The sequence below is a fragment of the Lepisosteus oculatus genome, chromosome 16, assembly GCF_040954835.1.
Source record: "Lepisosteus oculatus isolate fLepOcu1 chromosome 16, fLepOcu1.hap2, whole genome shotgun sequence".
NCBI lineage: Eukaryota > Metazoa > Chordata > Actinopteri > Semionotiformes > Lepisosteidae > Lepisosteus > Lepisosteus oculatus.
In genome coordinates, this window is record NC_090711.1 from 9833961 (window position 1) to 9850787 (window position 16827).

The following is a 16827-nucleotide window of genomic DNA, read 5'->3' on the forward strand; positions in this document are numbered from 1 at the left end:
CAGGATAACTATAATCCACATAAGGTAGCTTTCAAAGAGCGGTCATCCCACAAAATAATACAATATAAATCTTTTCACTGCAGACACATGTGGAGGGCATGTTCTCTGGTCAGACGAATGAAACCCTGTACACCACAATGCATAATTGTGAAATATATTTTACCTGAATGCAGGAATTGCATGGAGGGCAACACAAGTTCTGTTGCAGAGCGTATTTAGGTCTAATCCAGTGACCCCCATTCCACCCTACCATCACTTCCAAAGGTTGTATGCTGCAGGAAACAACCCACACTGAAGGTTCTGTTAATTGTTTTATTTTAGGAAAAATGAAATGCTGTGCTTGGATTTACAAATGAGAAACATTTAAAATATAATACAAAAACATACATCTGTACACAAAAAGGAAATAAAGTACACAGATTTAAGAGACGACAACATTTGAAGATCACGAATGAATCCACAATTTCTATAACAACTAATTGCTACAGTTATGGAACGAATGTTTCTTCAGCAATGTTTGCACAACTTTCTTTGAAAGTTCTTAGCACCAGGCCTTGTCATCACATTCATGTTTACAACCTTCATACAACTTTGCCTGTATCAGTTCTTTTAATCCACCTCCTCAATGGTGGGCCCCTGGGAGGCATTCCCTGAGCCTGCCCGTGCTTGGCTACCACAGCCTCCTGCTGGCATGCCTCCTGGCATCCCTCCCTGGTACAGCTTGGTGATGATGGGGTTGCACACTTTCTCCAGCTCTTTCAGCTGGTGCTCGTACTCCTCCTTCTCTGCCAGCTGGTTGTTTTCCAGCCAGGCAATGGTTTGGTTGCATTTCTCAACAACCTTCTTCTTGTCCTCCTCGCTGATCTTGCCTTTCATGTTTTCATCCTCCACACTGCTCTTCATGTTGAAGGCGTAGGACTCCAGGGCATTCTTGGCTGCGATCTTCTCCCTCTGAGCATCGTCGTCTGCTTTGTACCTCTCGGCGTCCTGCACCATCTTCTCAATTTCCTCTTTGCTCAGCCGGCCCTTGTCATTGGTGATGGTGATCTTGTTCTCTTTGCCAGTGCTTTTGTCCACTGCAGACACATTCAGAATGCCATTGGCATCAATGTCAAAGGTCACCTCGATCTGTGGCACCCCTCGTGGGGCAGGGGGGATACCCGTCAGCTCAAACTTGCCCAGAAGGTTGTTGTCCTTGGTCATGGCTCTTTCCCCTTCGTACACCTGGATCAGGACACCAGGCTGGTTGTCTGCATAAGTAGTGAATGTCTGGGTTTGCTTGGTGGGAATGGTAGTGTTGCGCTTAATGAGGGCTGTCATGACTCCTCCTGCAGTCTCGATGCCCAACGACAGTGGAGCCACGTCCAGCAGCAGTAAGTCTTGCACATTCTCAGAGGTGTCGCCCATGAGGATGGCTGCCTGCACAGCTGCACCATAGGCCACAGCCTCATCGGGGTTGATGCTCTTGTTCAGCTCCCTGCCATTGAAGAAGTCCTGCAGCAGTTTCTGGATCCTGGGGATGCGAGTGGAGCCTCCAACAAGGACGATGTCATGGATTTGAGACTTGTCCATCTTGGCATCTCTGAGTGCCTTCTCAACCGGCTCCAGGGTCCCTCTGAAGAGGTCGGAGTTCATCTCCTCAAAACGAGCCCTGGTAATAGAGGTGTAGAAGTCGATGCCTTCATACAGAGAGTCGATTTCGATGCTGGCCTGAGAGCTGGACGACAGGGTTCTCTTGGCTCTCTCACATGCGGTGCGCAGTCTCCTCAGTGCTCTTTTGTTCTGGCTGATGTCCTTCTTGTATTTCCTCTTGAACTCTTCCACAAAGTGGTTGACCATGCGGTTGTCAAAGTCCTCCCCACCCAGATGTGTGTCCCCTGCTGTGGCCTTGACCTCAAAGATCCCGTCCTCGATGGTAAGGATGGACACGTCAAAGGTGCCGCCACCCAGGTCAAAGATCAAGACGTTGCGCTCTCCTCTCTTGCCCTTATCCAGCCCGTAAGCGATGGCAGCTGCTGTGGGCTCATTGATGATTCTCAGCACAGTCAGTCCAGCAATAACACCGGCGTCTTTGGTCGCCTGGCGCTGGGAGTCATTGAAGTAGGCAGGAACGGTGATGACGGCATTGGAGACTTTCTGTCCCAGGTACGCCTCGGCAATCTCCTTCATCTTAGTCAGGACCATAGAGGAGATCTCTTCTGGGTAGAAGGTCTTATTCTCTCCTTTGTACTCCACCTGCACCTTGGGCTTGCCTCCATCACTGATCACCTTGAAGGGCCAGTGCTTCATATCGGACTGCACAACAGGGTCTTCGTACTTCCTGCCAATCAGCCGCTTCGCATCAAAGATGGTGTTATTGGGGTTCATGGCCACCTGGTTCTTGGCTGCATCTCCAATGAGCCTCTCCGTGTCAGTGAAGGCCACATAGCTCGGGGTGGTCCTGTTGCCCTGGTCGTTGGCGATGATCTCCACCTTGCCATGCTGGAACACCCCCACACAGGAGTAGGTGGTGCCCAGGTCGATCCCAATAGACACTCCCTTGGGTGCAGACATTCTTGTAGTTACTCTGTAAATACACAGTAACTTTTACTGTTCAAATCATCAAGGTGCATAATACATATTGTATTTATAATTGTAATTTACAAATGTGAGTGACGTGACCTTTCTCTATGAATAAGATGACCAAATAAATAATAATTTAATATTTTATAAATAATTTACATTCACAATTTGAGATATGGGTTTTAAATCTGCCCTTAAACATAAAAAAATGAATTTGTCCATTAAAATCCCTGGGTGGTGTTCATAAGGTGTTAACCCTGCCGTCCGGACTAAATTACACACAGGGCACATTTACTATAACCTCACATTTTACACATGGGAGGAAGCTACTTTTAACACTTCTGAAGTGGCTCACCGAGCAGCATAACGTACTGCAGCTTCACTGCATAGCAGACTACACTAAAAAGTGAAAGTTACGAGATTATCTCCTCTAGTCAAATAATCATGTCATCGTAATCCTCCTTTTCACCACGCTAAACGGCTTGTATGTATTCGTTTTCTGTGTTCGTACAATGAAAACTACCAAATGACCACAGACAGAAATTAATTTGTATGCGTAGTATTTGACGCTTTGAAGTTATAAGAAAATCAGACAGACGTCGGACAAAAACAGACAGCTCTCTCTGAATATAAAAAAATCAACTTCGCAGTGTATTTATAATCTAAACAGGATTACACAAGAATCAAAAAGTGTTATGTCATTATGAAATATTTAATCGTTTGCGTGCTTTAGTCGGGTGCTATTACGTTACTCGCCGAGGTACAATTCAACACACGATAAGCCATTCTTGTTTTACAAGTTACTGTCAGCAAAGGCACCAATACCAGCAGAATTAAAACATCACCACTTTTCCTATTTTCTTTTATCAACTACGTTGTCATACACATATGAATCCATTTAAATTAGACACTGAAAAGTCCCAAGTCGTACGCATCATTGTTTAGAATAAAGTTTCTAATGTTGCGCAGTATCTTACCGTCTGTGTTCGTCTCCACTAAAGCTCCCTGATCAGCTCCTGTCCGGCGCAACTTCAGGTCTCCAGTGTACTTGACTCTGCTACTGTACGTACTGTAGCCGCAGCCTGGCTTTTATCTCGCCATCCGCTGTTCCAGAAACCTCTGGTAAAGTCATGACCAATAAAAACGCACGTTTTTGTTTACCTTGACAACAGTAGCCATGTGTGTCTCTGACGACGAATCAAGGCGAACCGTTGAGAATGTTCTCGAAAGGACCGGAAGGTACTGACGAATCGGAGCGCCGGCAAGTGTACACTTTCCAGAAAAGGTAACCAATGAAACAACACGGTTGGAGCTGAACTCAGTCATTCATAACGTACAGACCTCAAATCGTTACGACGAACTTACTGTTAATTAGTGAGCCCAGGTTAATAAGTGTCCGCCTCCACAGATATTGAATTTGCTTCTGTACTTATAGTGCTGAATTACTGTGTTAAAGCGCTGTTCTTCGTTACACCGAGAAATTCATTCTTGATCAGTCTGGTAATTTATCTCAAATGACAGGAAACTTGAAAACGTTTTGTGTCTCGTAGCGTCACCAGTTGTCAAACCCCAATTTTAAACAAAAAATGAATCAAGACCAACGTACTCAAAGTTTAGGAAAACATGACCTACAGTTCCAAAGTTTTATAATTTACAGTACATCCAACTAAATCTTAGAACAGAGAATGAACGAATACTACGACTTAATGTATTGAGATCCTCACTACATAAATCTATATTTTCACCACCAGGACTACTCCTGCAAATAATAATAATAATAATAATAATAATAATAATAATAATAATAATAATAATGTGATGATAGCTCCACTCTTATTTTCATCAATTTCCCTACGGGATTAATAAAGATTAATAAAGTATTACTCTATTTGTATCTCTTTTATGTGACAAATCAACAACAATCGTTTTGTTTTCTTGTCGTTATAAGAGAACACATCTCCGATAAAAAAGAAAAGTCGTTAGGAAGGTTAAAACTTTAAGTGAATGTGCCTGGAGCCTAAAAGTACAGTCACTTCGGTTTATCTTTGCGGATAAAATACTTTTTTTTTCCTTTTTTTAATAAGGTTTACGAGAGAATCGCACCGAGCTCATCGGTCGCGGTAAGAGCCGCGGACTCGCACCGAAGCCCCTGGATGTTTCTGCGGCGCCGCTGCCCGGGGAGAGACGGCGAAGCGCGGAGAGCTGACTGGATTGTTCTGGAAGCGGGGCGCTGGGAGTCTTAAACCAGGGCGAGACGCCGCTCCGCTCACACGCCAGAGCGCAGCGCTGAAGCCCAGACGGACCGACCGAGAGGAAAGCACAGCCTCCCAACGAAGCGCCCGTCCTTAACCCTTAGGAAGAGGAACCGCTTTTTGTAAGTTCATCTTGCTTTTCTGACTTTGTCGTTCTTGAATTTCATGACATCGTGTTTTAGACCTGTAACTTTAGGAATACAAGAGATCCGTCCGGTTCAGGGTGTATTCATTTTGGACTTTTTGGACCTATTTCTGCCTCGGTTTGCGTTGCTTTTGTCCGTTACTACAGAGTCTAACGCAGAACCTTGTCGTTTTTATATTTGTGTGCGAAAGAAATAAATGGGGGTTTCTGATTTGAAATGCCCAACGAGATCGATCTGTTTGATTTGGTACAATGTTCACTTGATTACATTGACCTTGGGCATTCTTCTTTTTCAAGTCGAGGATGATAAAAATGTAATCATTTCAATCGATTTCAATAATCCATAGATTAAACAAGTTAATTAAACTAGGTAAATGCACTACGTTTTCAAATACAGACTATATTTTTTTATTTATACAATGATTTAATGGCGAGGTGTTTATAAAGAAAAATCAAAATATTGCAATAAATTGTGACACTTTCTTGTAGCCACACGTAAATATTAGAAAATATTTTTCTTAATTATAGTTTTATTATTGAAGTATATATTAAAACATTCTATTTGTTTCATTTTTATAATGCGATAGCAGTCAGTTTTGAATAGTTGCTAAATCTCTGAAAAAGTACCTAAAATATTTATACCAATTTGGAAAAAACATAGAGGCTTCACTTACTTTTAAAGACCGCACTGCTGACCCAGTATTATCCTTGTCTGTTACTGTACAGAGTGACCAGAAAAATGTCTGCACCCAAGGGAGTGTCTATTGGGATCGACCTGGGCACCACCTACTCCTGTGTGGGGGTGTTCCAGCATGGCAAGGTGGAGATCATCGCCAACGACCAGGGCAACAGGACCACCCCGAGCTATGTGGCCTTCACTGACACGGAGAGGCTCATTGGAGATGCAGCCAAGAACCAGGTGGCCATGAACCCCAATAACACCATCTTTGATGCGAAGCGGCTGATTGGCAGGAAGTACGAAGACCCTGTTGTGCAGTCGGATATGAAGCACTGGCCCTTCAAGGTGATCAGTGATGGAGGCAAGCCCAAGGTGCAGGTGGAGTACAAAGGAGAGAATAAGACCTTCTACCCAGAAGAGATCTCCTCTATGGTCCTGACTAAGATGAAGGAGATTGCCGAGGCGTACCTGGGACAGAAAGTCTCCAATGCCGTCATCACCGTTCCTGCCTACTTCAATGACTCCCAGCGCCAGGCGACCAAAGACGCCGGCGTTATTGCTGGACTGAATGTGCTGAGAATCATCAATGAGCCCACAGCAGCTGCCATCGCTTACGGGCTGGATAAGGGCAAGAGAGGAGAGCGCAACGTTTTGATCTTTGACCTGGGTGGCGGCACCTTTGACGTGTCCATCCTTACCATCGAGGACGGGATCTTTGAGGTCAAGGCCACGGCAGGGGACACGCACCTGGGTGGGGAGGACTTTGACAACCGCATGGTCAACCACTTTGTGGAAGAGTTCAAGAGGAAATACAAGAAGGACATCAGCCAGAGCAAAAGAGCACTGAGGAGACTGCGCACCGCATGTGAGAGAGCCAAGAGAACCCTGTCCTCCAGCTCTCAGGCCAGCATCGAAATCGACTCTCTGTATGAAGGCATTGACTTCTACACCTCTATTACCAGGGCTCGTTTTGAGGAGATGAACTCTGACCTCTTCAGAGGGACCTTGGAGCCGGTTGAGAAGGCACTCAGAGATGCCAAGATGGACAAGTCTCAAATTCATGACATCGTCCTTGTTGGAGGCTCCACTCGCATCCCCAGGATCCAGAAACTGCTGCAGGACTTCTTCAATGGCAGGGAGCTGAACAAGAGCATCAACCCTGATGAGGCTGTGGCCTATGGTGCAGCTGTGCAGGCAGCCATCCTCATGGGCGACACCTCTGAGAATGTGCAAGACTTACTGCTGCTGGACGTGGCTCCACTGTCGTTGGGCATCGAGACTGCAGGAGGAGTCATGACAGCCCTCATTAAGCGCAACACTACCATTCCCACCAAGCAAACCCAGACCTTCACTACTTATGCAGACAACCAGCCTGGTGTCCTGATCCAGGTGTATGAAGGGGAAAGAGCCATGACCAAGGACAACAACCTTCTGGGCAAGTTTGAGCTGACGGGTATCCCCCCTGCCCCACGAGGGGTGCCACAGATCGAGGTGACCTTTGACATTGACGCCAATGGCATTCTGAACGTGTCTGCAGTGGACAAAAGCACTGGCAAAGAGAACAAGATCACCATCACCAATGACAAGGGCCGGCTGAGCAAAGAGGAAATTGAGAAGATGGTGCAGGACGCCGAGAGATACAAAGCAGATGACGATGCCCAGAGGGAGAAGATCGCTGCCAAGAATGCCCTGGAGTCCTATGCCTTCAACATGAAGAGCAGTGTGGAGGATGAAAACATGAAAGGCAAGATCAGCGAGGAGGACAAGAAGAAGGTCGTCGAGAAATGCAACCAAACCATTGCCTGGCTGGAGAAGAACCAGCTGGCAGAGAAGGAGGAGTACGAGCACCAGCTGAAAGAGCTGGAGAAAGTGTGCAACCCCATCATCACCAAGCTGTACCAGGGAGGGATGCCAGGAGGCATGCCAGGAGGAAGCCAGACCCAGGCAGGGTCAGGGCCCACAATAGAAGAGGTGGATTAAGAGGACAAGACTGATCCATTAATCAAAAAAAAATGGACTCTTCAAACAGAGTGCTTTGAGAATGATGGGGGGGGGGGTGTTTGTGTGAGCATCATATGATTTAGCTGAATCCATGTGAATGTTTGTATTTCACATCTCATATACTGTCAAAGGCTGGTTGCCATGCATAATTTAATTTTGGCTAAAACTTCTACTACATGTTCTGCTGTTTAATTTTGTGGGAACAAGGGAGTGTGTGGAAGTAGTATTGAGTAGTATAGCAGTAGTATTGTGGTTGGAGATAATTTGTCTGCACTTGCTACACTTTTTCCAACAAGTATTGTTGTTTGCTATGTTGCCAAAAAGTACTGTTCAGAAATTCATATTCTGTAAATGTTCTTTTGATATTTCTTTAAATAAATCTCTTAAAAATATATTTTATTGATAAGTTTGCAGTGTTTTGGAATTGACTCTGGTCTAGATATGGGATTAGAGAATTTTCTTCACATGGTGATATATTGAGCTCAGGTTCTGCAGCAGTACATAATAGTTTCAGCAATACATAATTTCTAACCACTTTATCTGATTTACAATTGTGGGGAAGCTGGAACCTATCCTGGCAAGCAACATGCGCAAGGCAGGATACACCCTGGATGGGACACTAGTACCTTGCAGGGCACACACACAGAGACATGCACACACAATAAGGTTTGTTTTCCCAGAAGCCAGCTAATGTATCAGTATGTCTTTGATTTATGGGAGGAAAGCAGAGCACCACAGGTGTGGGCTAGAACCTAGGACCCCAGCACTGCCAGGCAGAAATGCTAACCAGTATGTAACCGTAAATCCCTCATAATACCCAGCTGTTGTGTTAAATGTACGCCACTTAAAATGACTAGATGTCTATTTAAACACTAGATTATACATCTCTCTTCTGTGGTGTACTGTATGGTGTTATTATTACAGGACTGGAGTGGCATGAGACAACTGAGAAAAATCTGTAAATTCAGAAAAAAGCTGTATTTGCATCTGGGTGTTTTCAGAGTTCTGCATCACATTTCCAAAATAAGTAACCTTTTCTGCTATCACTTTATCCTTTTATGCGATCAATATCTAAATCTTAAGAACGTTTTTCTATGATAAGGCTTCTGTGCTAGTACCTACAGAACTGGTGCTTTTGTTCTTATTTGAGAAGCATCAGTGACTCCTGTCAAGGATTACAGTATCATTGCAAAGGTGCTGATCACCCCCCGGCAGGCAGGCATGGAGCAGGTGATGTGAAGTGACTCAGCCCGCAGTGGTGGGGCCAGGTAGACCTGCCACAGCCTGCTTTCCTCTTGGCTTCAAACCTCATTACTAGAGGTCTTCCCTGCTGCGCTCAGCTTCCTGGTCTTGGAAGTAAAAATCCTGTAATCCACACAGGAAAAACTATCATCCAGCAACTTGAACAGGCACTTTATGCTGATGCTGAAGTTATCTGCGAAATATTGACATGAAATGAATCCATTTCGTGAATATAGAAATATATCAATATATCTAGAAAAAAATATGCCCCATTTTCTTTTGATGCTTAGTAATCAATATTGGGAATCAGTAATGTTCCAGCACCTCGGCACCGATTAAGCTGTTCCATTTGAAGCCTTTAAAGCTATGATGATGTTGCTTTATTCGTACGGCAGGTGGAGTTCAACTTCAGGATTTTGTCACCAGGACGCAAGTACGAATGTCCTCTGCAACCCTCAAAACTTTTCCCACCCACAAATCCTTAGCTGCATAATCTGTGATTAGTGTACATTAACTCTCAGGAAAGACATTCAAACGATGTTTGAGCATTTTAAATAAGTCACATTTACAGCACCTCTCCACCATTTCTCCCACTGCCAGGGAGTCCAGGGATAAAAGGATGCAACCTACTCCTGCTTTGGTGAAGACAAGGTCACATCCAATCGCTATAGGTGATTTTAAATGGACATCCGCTTTGGCCAATGACTTGCCCGTATTTGTTGTATCCCCGCCCCTAAGGCGTGTTGCCTTTCTCTGTGTCACCGCGCCGCGAGTTACTCACAGCACATACAGCAGCTGGAGTGAGAAAGCGGAGGCATCTATATCAATGGGGTGAGTGGTCTTTCAATCATTGGCTCTTTATCTTTCTTTGCAAAATCATCCTGTCGACTAATTGCTGATAATTGAAGTAATCAAGGTGCACCATAATGTTCCCAGTCTTGCAATATTTTTGAAATGCTTCCTCATGGTTATCAATAAGAAATGTTCACTACACTATTGGCAGTTTTAAATTGATTCATTATTTAGTAGCTTCATACTGGAATGTTTTGTTTCTCTAAATGTTTTTCTTTGAAGGGAGAGGGATCTCCTTAAAGTAACGTGACATTTAATCTTATGTGCATGCACGATTATTTTCAGAACGTATTGTTAGCGTTTCTGTTTTATTTGCACACATTGTCTTCGGAAAGATGCTTGAAACCCAGTCTTGTGACGGCGTAAAATATCCAATCTGTTGCATGCGTCTTTTTGTGGTCCCTCTCTATTGACTGAATTGCTCAGGCGAACGCTTTGCGACTAGGTGCACATTCGCCAGTCAGTGAACTATATCCACGTTTTAGATAAACTGAATTTTGTCACTCTGTATTCTAAACAAAAGTGCTATTTGTGAAATACGCTTCTTAATCCATCACTGAAAGTAATCGGCGAGATGGTATTGTCTCTACGGAGAGGTAACGCATTATGCCTAGAGATTAAAAATGAAGCACCTTGTCGCTGTCGTGTAATAGAAATCACTATCCTGCGGGCAGCTGTACGAGGTCAGTTATGTTTAATAACAGCGAATACTGCCTTGCATTTTGCAATGACCTTTGTTATCTTTTCACAGTTCTTTGAGTTATGACAGCAAACGCTGCTGAAAATTGTTCTATGCATTTCTCAAGGGAATTTGCCATATCGATTTCAATTTCGAGTTGAACCATTGGAGTAAAATGTGAGTTTGTGATTATTTTGTGTTCTCTGTACGTCTGTCCACCTCTCTAGCGCCAATCATCAGGTTGAGACCTCACAAGGATACTGTTATTACAATGTCAGCAGTCAGCTTTGCGGAAAAGATTGCACTTACACGATGGTCATGAAACACGTTTCTTCTGTTGTCTGTGTCGGGGTATTGGACAAAGAATGCCTTTATTTGTGTTTAGGCTGTTTGGTGTCAGATCTTCCGGGGAGTGGTGGATCAATGCGTGTGGTCTGTTTTCCCACTCAGCAAAATAATGTTAGATCATGGAATATGCTTCGAATGCCAAATTGAAGCCCACTACATTATTATCGTGCTGTTCAGAAGGCTGTCCTCACAGTGAAACCCTGTGAACTACGGTGTGTGACATTGATAAACTTCTATGATCCTCTGCGTTTAATACCGAGTACTAAGTATTGCTTGCAATGTCGATTAACAGTCTCGCCATGATCTCAGGCTTCATCAACAAAAAAATAATCTTTGTCTGTAGGTGTTACACTCTGTTCTGATCTAGTCCTGTATGTCCCACCATTGAAACTAAAAGAAATCGAATTCATCTATTCATTACACTGGTAAGCCTCCACAGTGGGATGGTACTTGAACTCTTAATGAGTGGCTTGAAACCCCCTTCTTACAAGTCAGAAGTGTTATCAGAAACGCCCTGTTCAGAATGTGGATGCAGACACAACCTGCATCTGAAATTAGCTAATGCACTATATCTTTTTTTAAAGTAGCTCATGAAGATGACCATATTTGCATAATAATGTTTTCAAGTGATATGTAATGAGACATGTTGAGGTGTGAAGGATTGTTAGTGTTAAAATAGGTACCTTTGCTTAGGTAATGCAGCAGTTTACAGAATCCTTGTGTGAATTTGACTTCAATTCAAAGTGCAGTATGATAAAAGTATTGAGACAAATGATCCGGTGCAACTTATAACTAATTATAACTAATTGATCATATTTAACTGGAAATGTGGTAGCCCTGTGCAGGTTGCCATAGATAAAACCCTCTGCTAATTACTTTATATTATAAGCCCATTACAGCCTCCATGCTTCTTTAAAGGAGATTGATTGTATGTGATGCCTAATGGGTCATTTATTACCCAAATGGGTAGGAAACATTTCAGTCCAATGTACCTTTGGTGCCTTAGAAGTCCATTACCAGATGTTTATCTTGTGCCTCTTTAGAAAATTGTCTGGAGACCTTGAGTTTCACAGCTTCACTTAGCAGTCCCAATGAGGTGTACTGTACCAATGTCCCATGCTGAACATAAGCCCTTTGGGACATCTCCAGTGTTGAAATCTTCTGACGGCCTGCTCTGCCATGACTTATGTAGTCCAGTGCTGCCGAGACCCCTGTTTGTTTTCCTGCGGAGAACACTTCGTCCCCCAGCGTTAATCTTTGTAAAGCTCTCCTTGGAGGAAAGAAAAAAGAGCCTTTGGGTTCCCATGTGCTGTCTGCGATGCTGAGGCTGCTCAGAAAGAGCTGTGTCCCACAGCAGTGCCTTTGGAATCAGGCCATCTTCTTCACTTTTTATTTCATGTATACCGTATATTCCCGAATATTCCCCGTTCTCCTGGGTTCCTTTCTGATGTTCCACACGTTTATCCCCCTGTCCAGATGTTTCAAGGTCTATTTCGTGGCCTGGGCGATTGTTTTCTTAGGGTGTCTACTGCTTTGGAAATGTTTGTTCAGCTTGGTTTCTTGAGAGTTCTCATGCCTGTTGTAAGTGCATGACCACTGAGTAAGTGTGCTTCTTGGTACCTCATGTCCTGCTTCGTTCTTAAGTGTGCTGTTTTGTATCTGGTAGTCTGTCGAATGTAGTAGACGTTTTGTATTGAGTCTCATTGTCTTTGCAGTTTCCCCCTTTTTAAGTGTTTTGCTCCTTCAGTAGTAGGTTGTTGTTGTAATGTGCAAATAGTTGTGGCAATAGCTTTTTATTTTGTCTTTTGTTTTCCATCACAACTATTCAGCTGTCAGTTATTTGCTGTGCATTTGTTTTTCATTTTTGTTATTGTACTTTTTGTCAATAATGTGGTTTGAGAGATTTCCTTTTAAAGAGTGCTACAACTTGTTAGATCTTAGAGATTGTTGTTGATGGCTTATTGACAATTGTTAAGCGGTATTTGTTTAATAATACCTCTTCTGAGTTTATAAACTCCTGTGTCTTTCTGTCTTTCAATAGTTCTGAAGGCCGGGTGCGTGCATGCATTTCACGCAGAGGTGCCAATATGTAGTGTAGTGACTATGTATCATGAAATTGAACACAACCAGCATAAATTGTGTAATAAAACTTAAGAAAATGCCTTTTCTGACCATTTCCTCTGTGTCAGTCCATATTATTGGATAAATTAATACATAATGAACTCAACACCCAATCAGCAAAGAAGTGGTCTAGGACAATAAAGTATGTTGGAAACTTCAGATTGTTCAGAATCTCTTCAGATTGTTAGACACTGTTCTCATTTGAACCTGATTATGGGCACAGCCTGAAATCAATAGAAGGGGCGAGACACTCTGATCTTGAAGTCTGCAGTGCGTTCCTTCGTCATTTTTTTGGTCACGTCGGAGTTGGCGGAATCGCGATCAGCGAGGCGGCCCCAGTTCCCTGCAGTTTCCAGCCTAGCAGCCCTGCTCCACGCATTGCTGTGCTCACACTCCAGGTAGGTCAGTGCCTGTGCAGAGCGTGTGGGCTCGGGGATGCGGTTGCTATGGTAACCCAGCCGAGCAGCAGAGTCTTTGATCCGGAAGCCCACTCTCCTACACTCTGTGAGGGGGTGGGTGCTGCTTGCACACTCCCATCCCTCATTTTATTAGGGCTGGGGGTGGGAGGTGTGCAAAACTCTACCGAGATGATAAAGTCTCTCTGTGAGTACTGTGGTAGCTAGCAAATGCCATGGGATTTATGCAGAGGAAGCATTTGGTAAACAAGAGTTCATTACAGTCTAGTGTGATATACATTGGTGACTATTCTAGTATGCTTAAAATTGATTATACAGTATGGATTTACATGACTCAGGCATCTACAGAACACCATTAATTAGACATAGTGTCTCTCATTCATCCATTTCCTAAGCACTTTATCCAGTACTGTGCAGCTGGGGAGCTGGAGCCTATCCCTTCAAGCAACGGACACAGGGCAGGATTCACTCTGGACAGGATGCCTGTCCATCTCAGGACAGAAAGACGCAAACACTCACAGAGGGGAGGAGGCTGGGGCAGTGGATTGTTTTCTGCAGACACTTTTCCGACGTCTCTTCTTGTTGGAATGGAATTTGGAGGGCTTGGATGCTTACGTATCGTGGGGGTACCTTCAAACAAGGTGTGCCATAAAAAAATCTGGGCATAATTTCTGAATGCAGTTTTGCATAATATGGAAATATATAGATCACTTCCTTTCTAGCTGTTTATCCACAAAGTTGCATTGGTCTGCTGAAGTCCCAGCCCTTGAGCATTAACACCCGAGCTGGAACCAATTGAGTGTCTTCTGCTTTCTTCCCCTACTGCAGGCCCACCACATGAACAGTATGGTCAAGGCACAGATGCAGCTCTCACTAGGCCAGCCTTGGACTGGAGGCTGCATCGTCTCTAGGCTACCATGATCTTGGATGCCTCATCCCAGATTTGAACAGGCACTGCAGCTTGTTGCTCAATTTCTTCTTTGAGGAGTGGTCTTGAGGCTGTTCAGAGTCATAAAACTGCTAGTCTGTGCTTGTGAGAACTTGCTATTCTTTGGCACAACAAACTGTGTAATTAGGAGTTGGTGGTGTCTCACAGTCCATTCTGAAACCCTGCTGGAATAACGTCTCTCTTAAATTCAGGTGAAATGTGTATTTAAGGAGCACATCCTGGCTCTCATCTGTGTCTGGCACCAAACGTGTCACGTACTGTATCTGTGTGCCAACGCCGTCAATAAAAAAAGAAATCAAAACACATGCTGCTTTTCCAAGTTTTCTTTTTTTAACATGTAACAAATCTTTTAACAGAATCTGCTGACTCGATTAGGGGGAAGAACCGTTAGCTGTGCTTGCCTGTTCTGCATCTTAGTTTTGCTTTGTTGCCTAACTTACAGTATTTCAGTGGGTGTTTTTGCCGTGTGACCACACTCCTCAATATTGCTAAAATTGGGAAGCTGGAGGATTGAAATCCGTGTTTACACTGTGCCTGGTGAGGATTAGAGATCAGAGTCACCTGGAAACTGCTTGAAGGAGTGATGAGGCGAATAGGATAGCAGACTTGAGGTCGGCGAGTTTTTTAACTAGAAAACAGAGATGGTTTATGGCCACGTTTGGTGGGATGTCATGTGACGAAGACCGAGCATCTTCAGCATCTCGGTTGTTTTGAAATGCAGGTGGTGCTTCTGTTTGATGTTGGGCTATAAACGGATTTATCCTGAGGAATAATGACATTACTCTTACATTTACAGGCAAAGCTTTCTTGGACGAACAGTGTGATTTTAGTGATGGGGTTGTAAGATAGCATTCACGTTGTTTGCTAAAAGCAAACAGCTCTTGACAGCCCTTGACAGTGGCTGAATGGCTGACCTCTTGACAATGGCTGTGTAATGGTTTAATGTCACTGCTGTGCTGTGCTTCATCTTGATTGGCACAGTGGCATCTCTGGCCAGTGTCTGTGGTTTTGTACGCCTGTACTGTGACCTCAGTGACTACTTTTGTGTTCCGTCACAGTCCAGTTCATTAGTCAGCATTGCTTCTTGTCACTTTGGACAACACTTGTTCACTGAGGCCACACATAGTGGGAATTTTACTGTTGAGTTAGTACCTCCTTATCTTCAGGAGCAGTAACTCACTGTTAAAACTAGGAGGCAGGAAAGGTTGACCCGTGTTTCTTTTAGCCTCGCATGTAGTAACGTAACTTTTATTTAACCCAGTCTAATTTTCAATCCCAGATTTAAGCCAGTCTGGAAAAGAATGTACAAGAGGCAGGCAACATAGATGCGATTTTCAGTTTACATGTAGGATTTGACAGCTGACAAAAATGGAATGAATTGTTGTTGTTTTTTTAAAGGGGACAATAGGGTTATTTTTTCTGTGCTGTTATTGTACACAAGCTTATATTAGGGCTTTAAGTGTTATAATTAGGGCCATCACATTCTCTGAGTCGTAAGTGAACTGTGGTGAACCAGACTTCCTTTAGGTGGTCAGACAAGATCGCCCTACACCAGGCCATCGAGCAATCTGGTGGTGGAAAAACAGTAATTATGAGATGTGCCCTTGTGTGCTCTGTCTGAGCCGCAATCAGACTCTCTTTATTGCCTCACGGAGAGGCCTGCTAAAAGAAGGACTGTACTTTCTCAGGCTCAGGGCCATCTGTTTTCAATTCTCTCTTCGCTGTCGCCTTTGCTTACAATCCCTGGCTTTTCCGGCATTTCTGGACCAACTCGGCGCGTTTTGCTGTAGGTTCAGGATCTGCTGTGGTTCCCAGGAACACCCCCCTCCCCATTCTTTCACCCCAATGCCTTCCAGGCTCCCACAAAAGACACTTCCAACTGGGCCGCTAAGGTCAGCTGCAGGAATCCAGTCCAGTACTTCATTTCATTCCACGTGTTTGTTTTCCCTTCAGACTGTTGTCCCAATGGCCTGATCAGAGTTTTTTTTCCTGTTTAAAAACGTGTTCCTTTTTCTCGTGTCACCTCCGGGTCTCACGACCAGGGCTTTCACAAAGAGCAGCATTTAAAAAAAGTTAATGGACAGGTGTGCAGAAGTGGGGGAACCCTGGAGAAAACTGGGTTCTGCCCATGAACCATAGGGTCTTCTGGCTTGAGTGGTGTTAACTTGAGCTGAACCTGTTGCTAAACTGCACACATTTAAGGTTTTTCCAGGTCTTAAGTGAAGAAACAGTTGCTTGCTGTTAGTCTCGTGTGGATATTGATATTTTCCCAATGGTCTCCTATAAGGAGAAAATCGTGGGGATTGTGATGGAAAGATGTAGAAGCCAATTCCTACAGGATTGGCCACTGCTTATTTTGGACTGTATTTACCAGATCTGAACAGATTGCATTTGGGTAAACAAGCCCATGTTTGTAGGCAGTGAAGTGTGTAGGCTTTGTGTAACAGGGAGTCTAAAGTAATATAAAGGTGTAGAATGTTTCAATTAGAAAATGAAGCAGAAAGCACAATGCGTAACAGTTGCATAATCTTAGATCATCCATCCATTTTCTATCCAATACAGGGTCGGATGGCAGACAGAG

General features: G+C 43.9%; 3 protein-coding genes across 11 annotated transcripts in view; 2 read left to right on the top strand and 1 right to left on the bottom strand.

Annotated features, from left to right (window-relative positions):
- Window positions 1-298: 298 nt before the first annotated feature.
- LOC138223288 (heat shock 70 kDa protein) lies at window positions 299-3640 on the bottom strand. The gene is made up of 2 exons (XM_069179316.1): window positions 3540-3640; window positions 299-2566 (listed from the first exon to the last, which is right to left on the bottom strand). Exon 2 carries the CDS (start codon window positions 2551-2553, stop codon window positions 610-612), a length of 1944 nt encoding a protein of 647 aa, XP_069035417.1. The 5' UTR covers window positions 2554-2566; window positions 3540-3640; the 3' UTR covers window positions 299-609.
- Window positions 3641-3669: 29 nt separating this feature from the next.
- Window positions 3670-8031, top strand: LOC138223289 (heat shock 70 kDa protein-like). Of its 2 annotated transcripts, none has more exons than XM_069179317.1 (3): window positions 3670-3895; window positions 4647-4936; window positions 5686-8031. In XM_069179317.1, exon 3 carries the CDS (start codon window positions 5699-5701, stop codon window positions 7616-7618), a length of 1920 nt encoding a protein of 639 aa, XP_069035418.1. In that variant the 5' UTR covers window positions 3670-3895; window positions 4647-4936; window positions 5686-5698; the 3' UTR covers window positions 7619-8031. The 2 variants fall into 2 exon arrangements, with proteins under 2 accessions (XP_069035418.1, XP_069035419.1); XM_069179318.1 differs by having other exon boundaries at window positions 3670-3847.
- A 1616-nt stretch (window positions 8032-9647) lies between these two features.
- LOC102695494 (engulfment and cell motility protein 2) overlaps window positions 9648-16827 on the top strand; it is a 70459-nt gene continuing 63279 nt past the window's right edge. For all 8 annotated transcript variants that reach the window (XM_015364853.2, XM_015364856.2, XM_015364855.2 and 5 more), the window contains exon 1: window positions 9648-9712. The gene's annotated coding sequence lies outside the window, so the exon portion shown is untranslated. The remainder of the gene's footprint in view (window positions 9713-16827) is intronic.

Bases quoted from the DNA above. Each gene is read 5' to 3' on its own strand.
- LOC138223288 (XM_069179316.1), bottom strand. From the start codon at position 2,553: ATGTCTGCACCCAAGGGAGTGTCTATTGGGATCGACCTGGGCACCACC.
- LOC138223289 (XM_069179317.1), top strand. From the start codon at position 5,699: ATGTCTGCACCCAAGGGAGTGTCTATTGGGATCGACCTGGGCACCACC.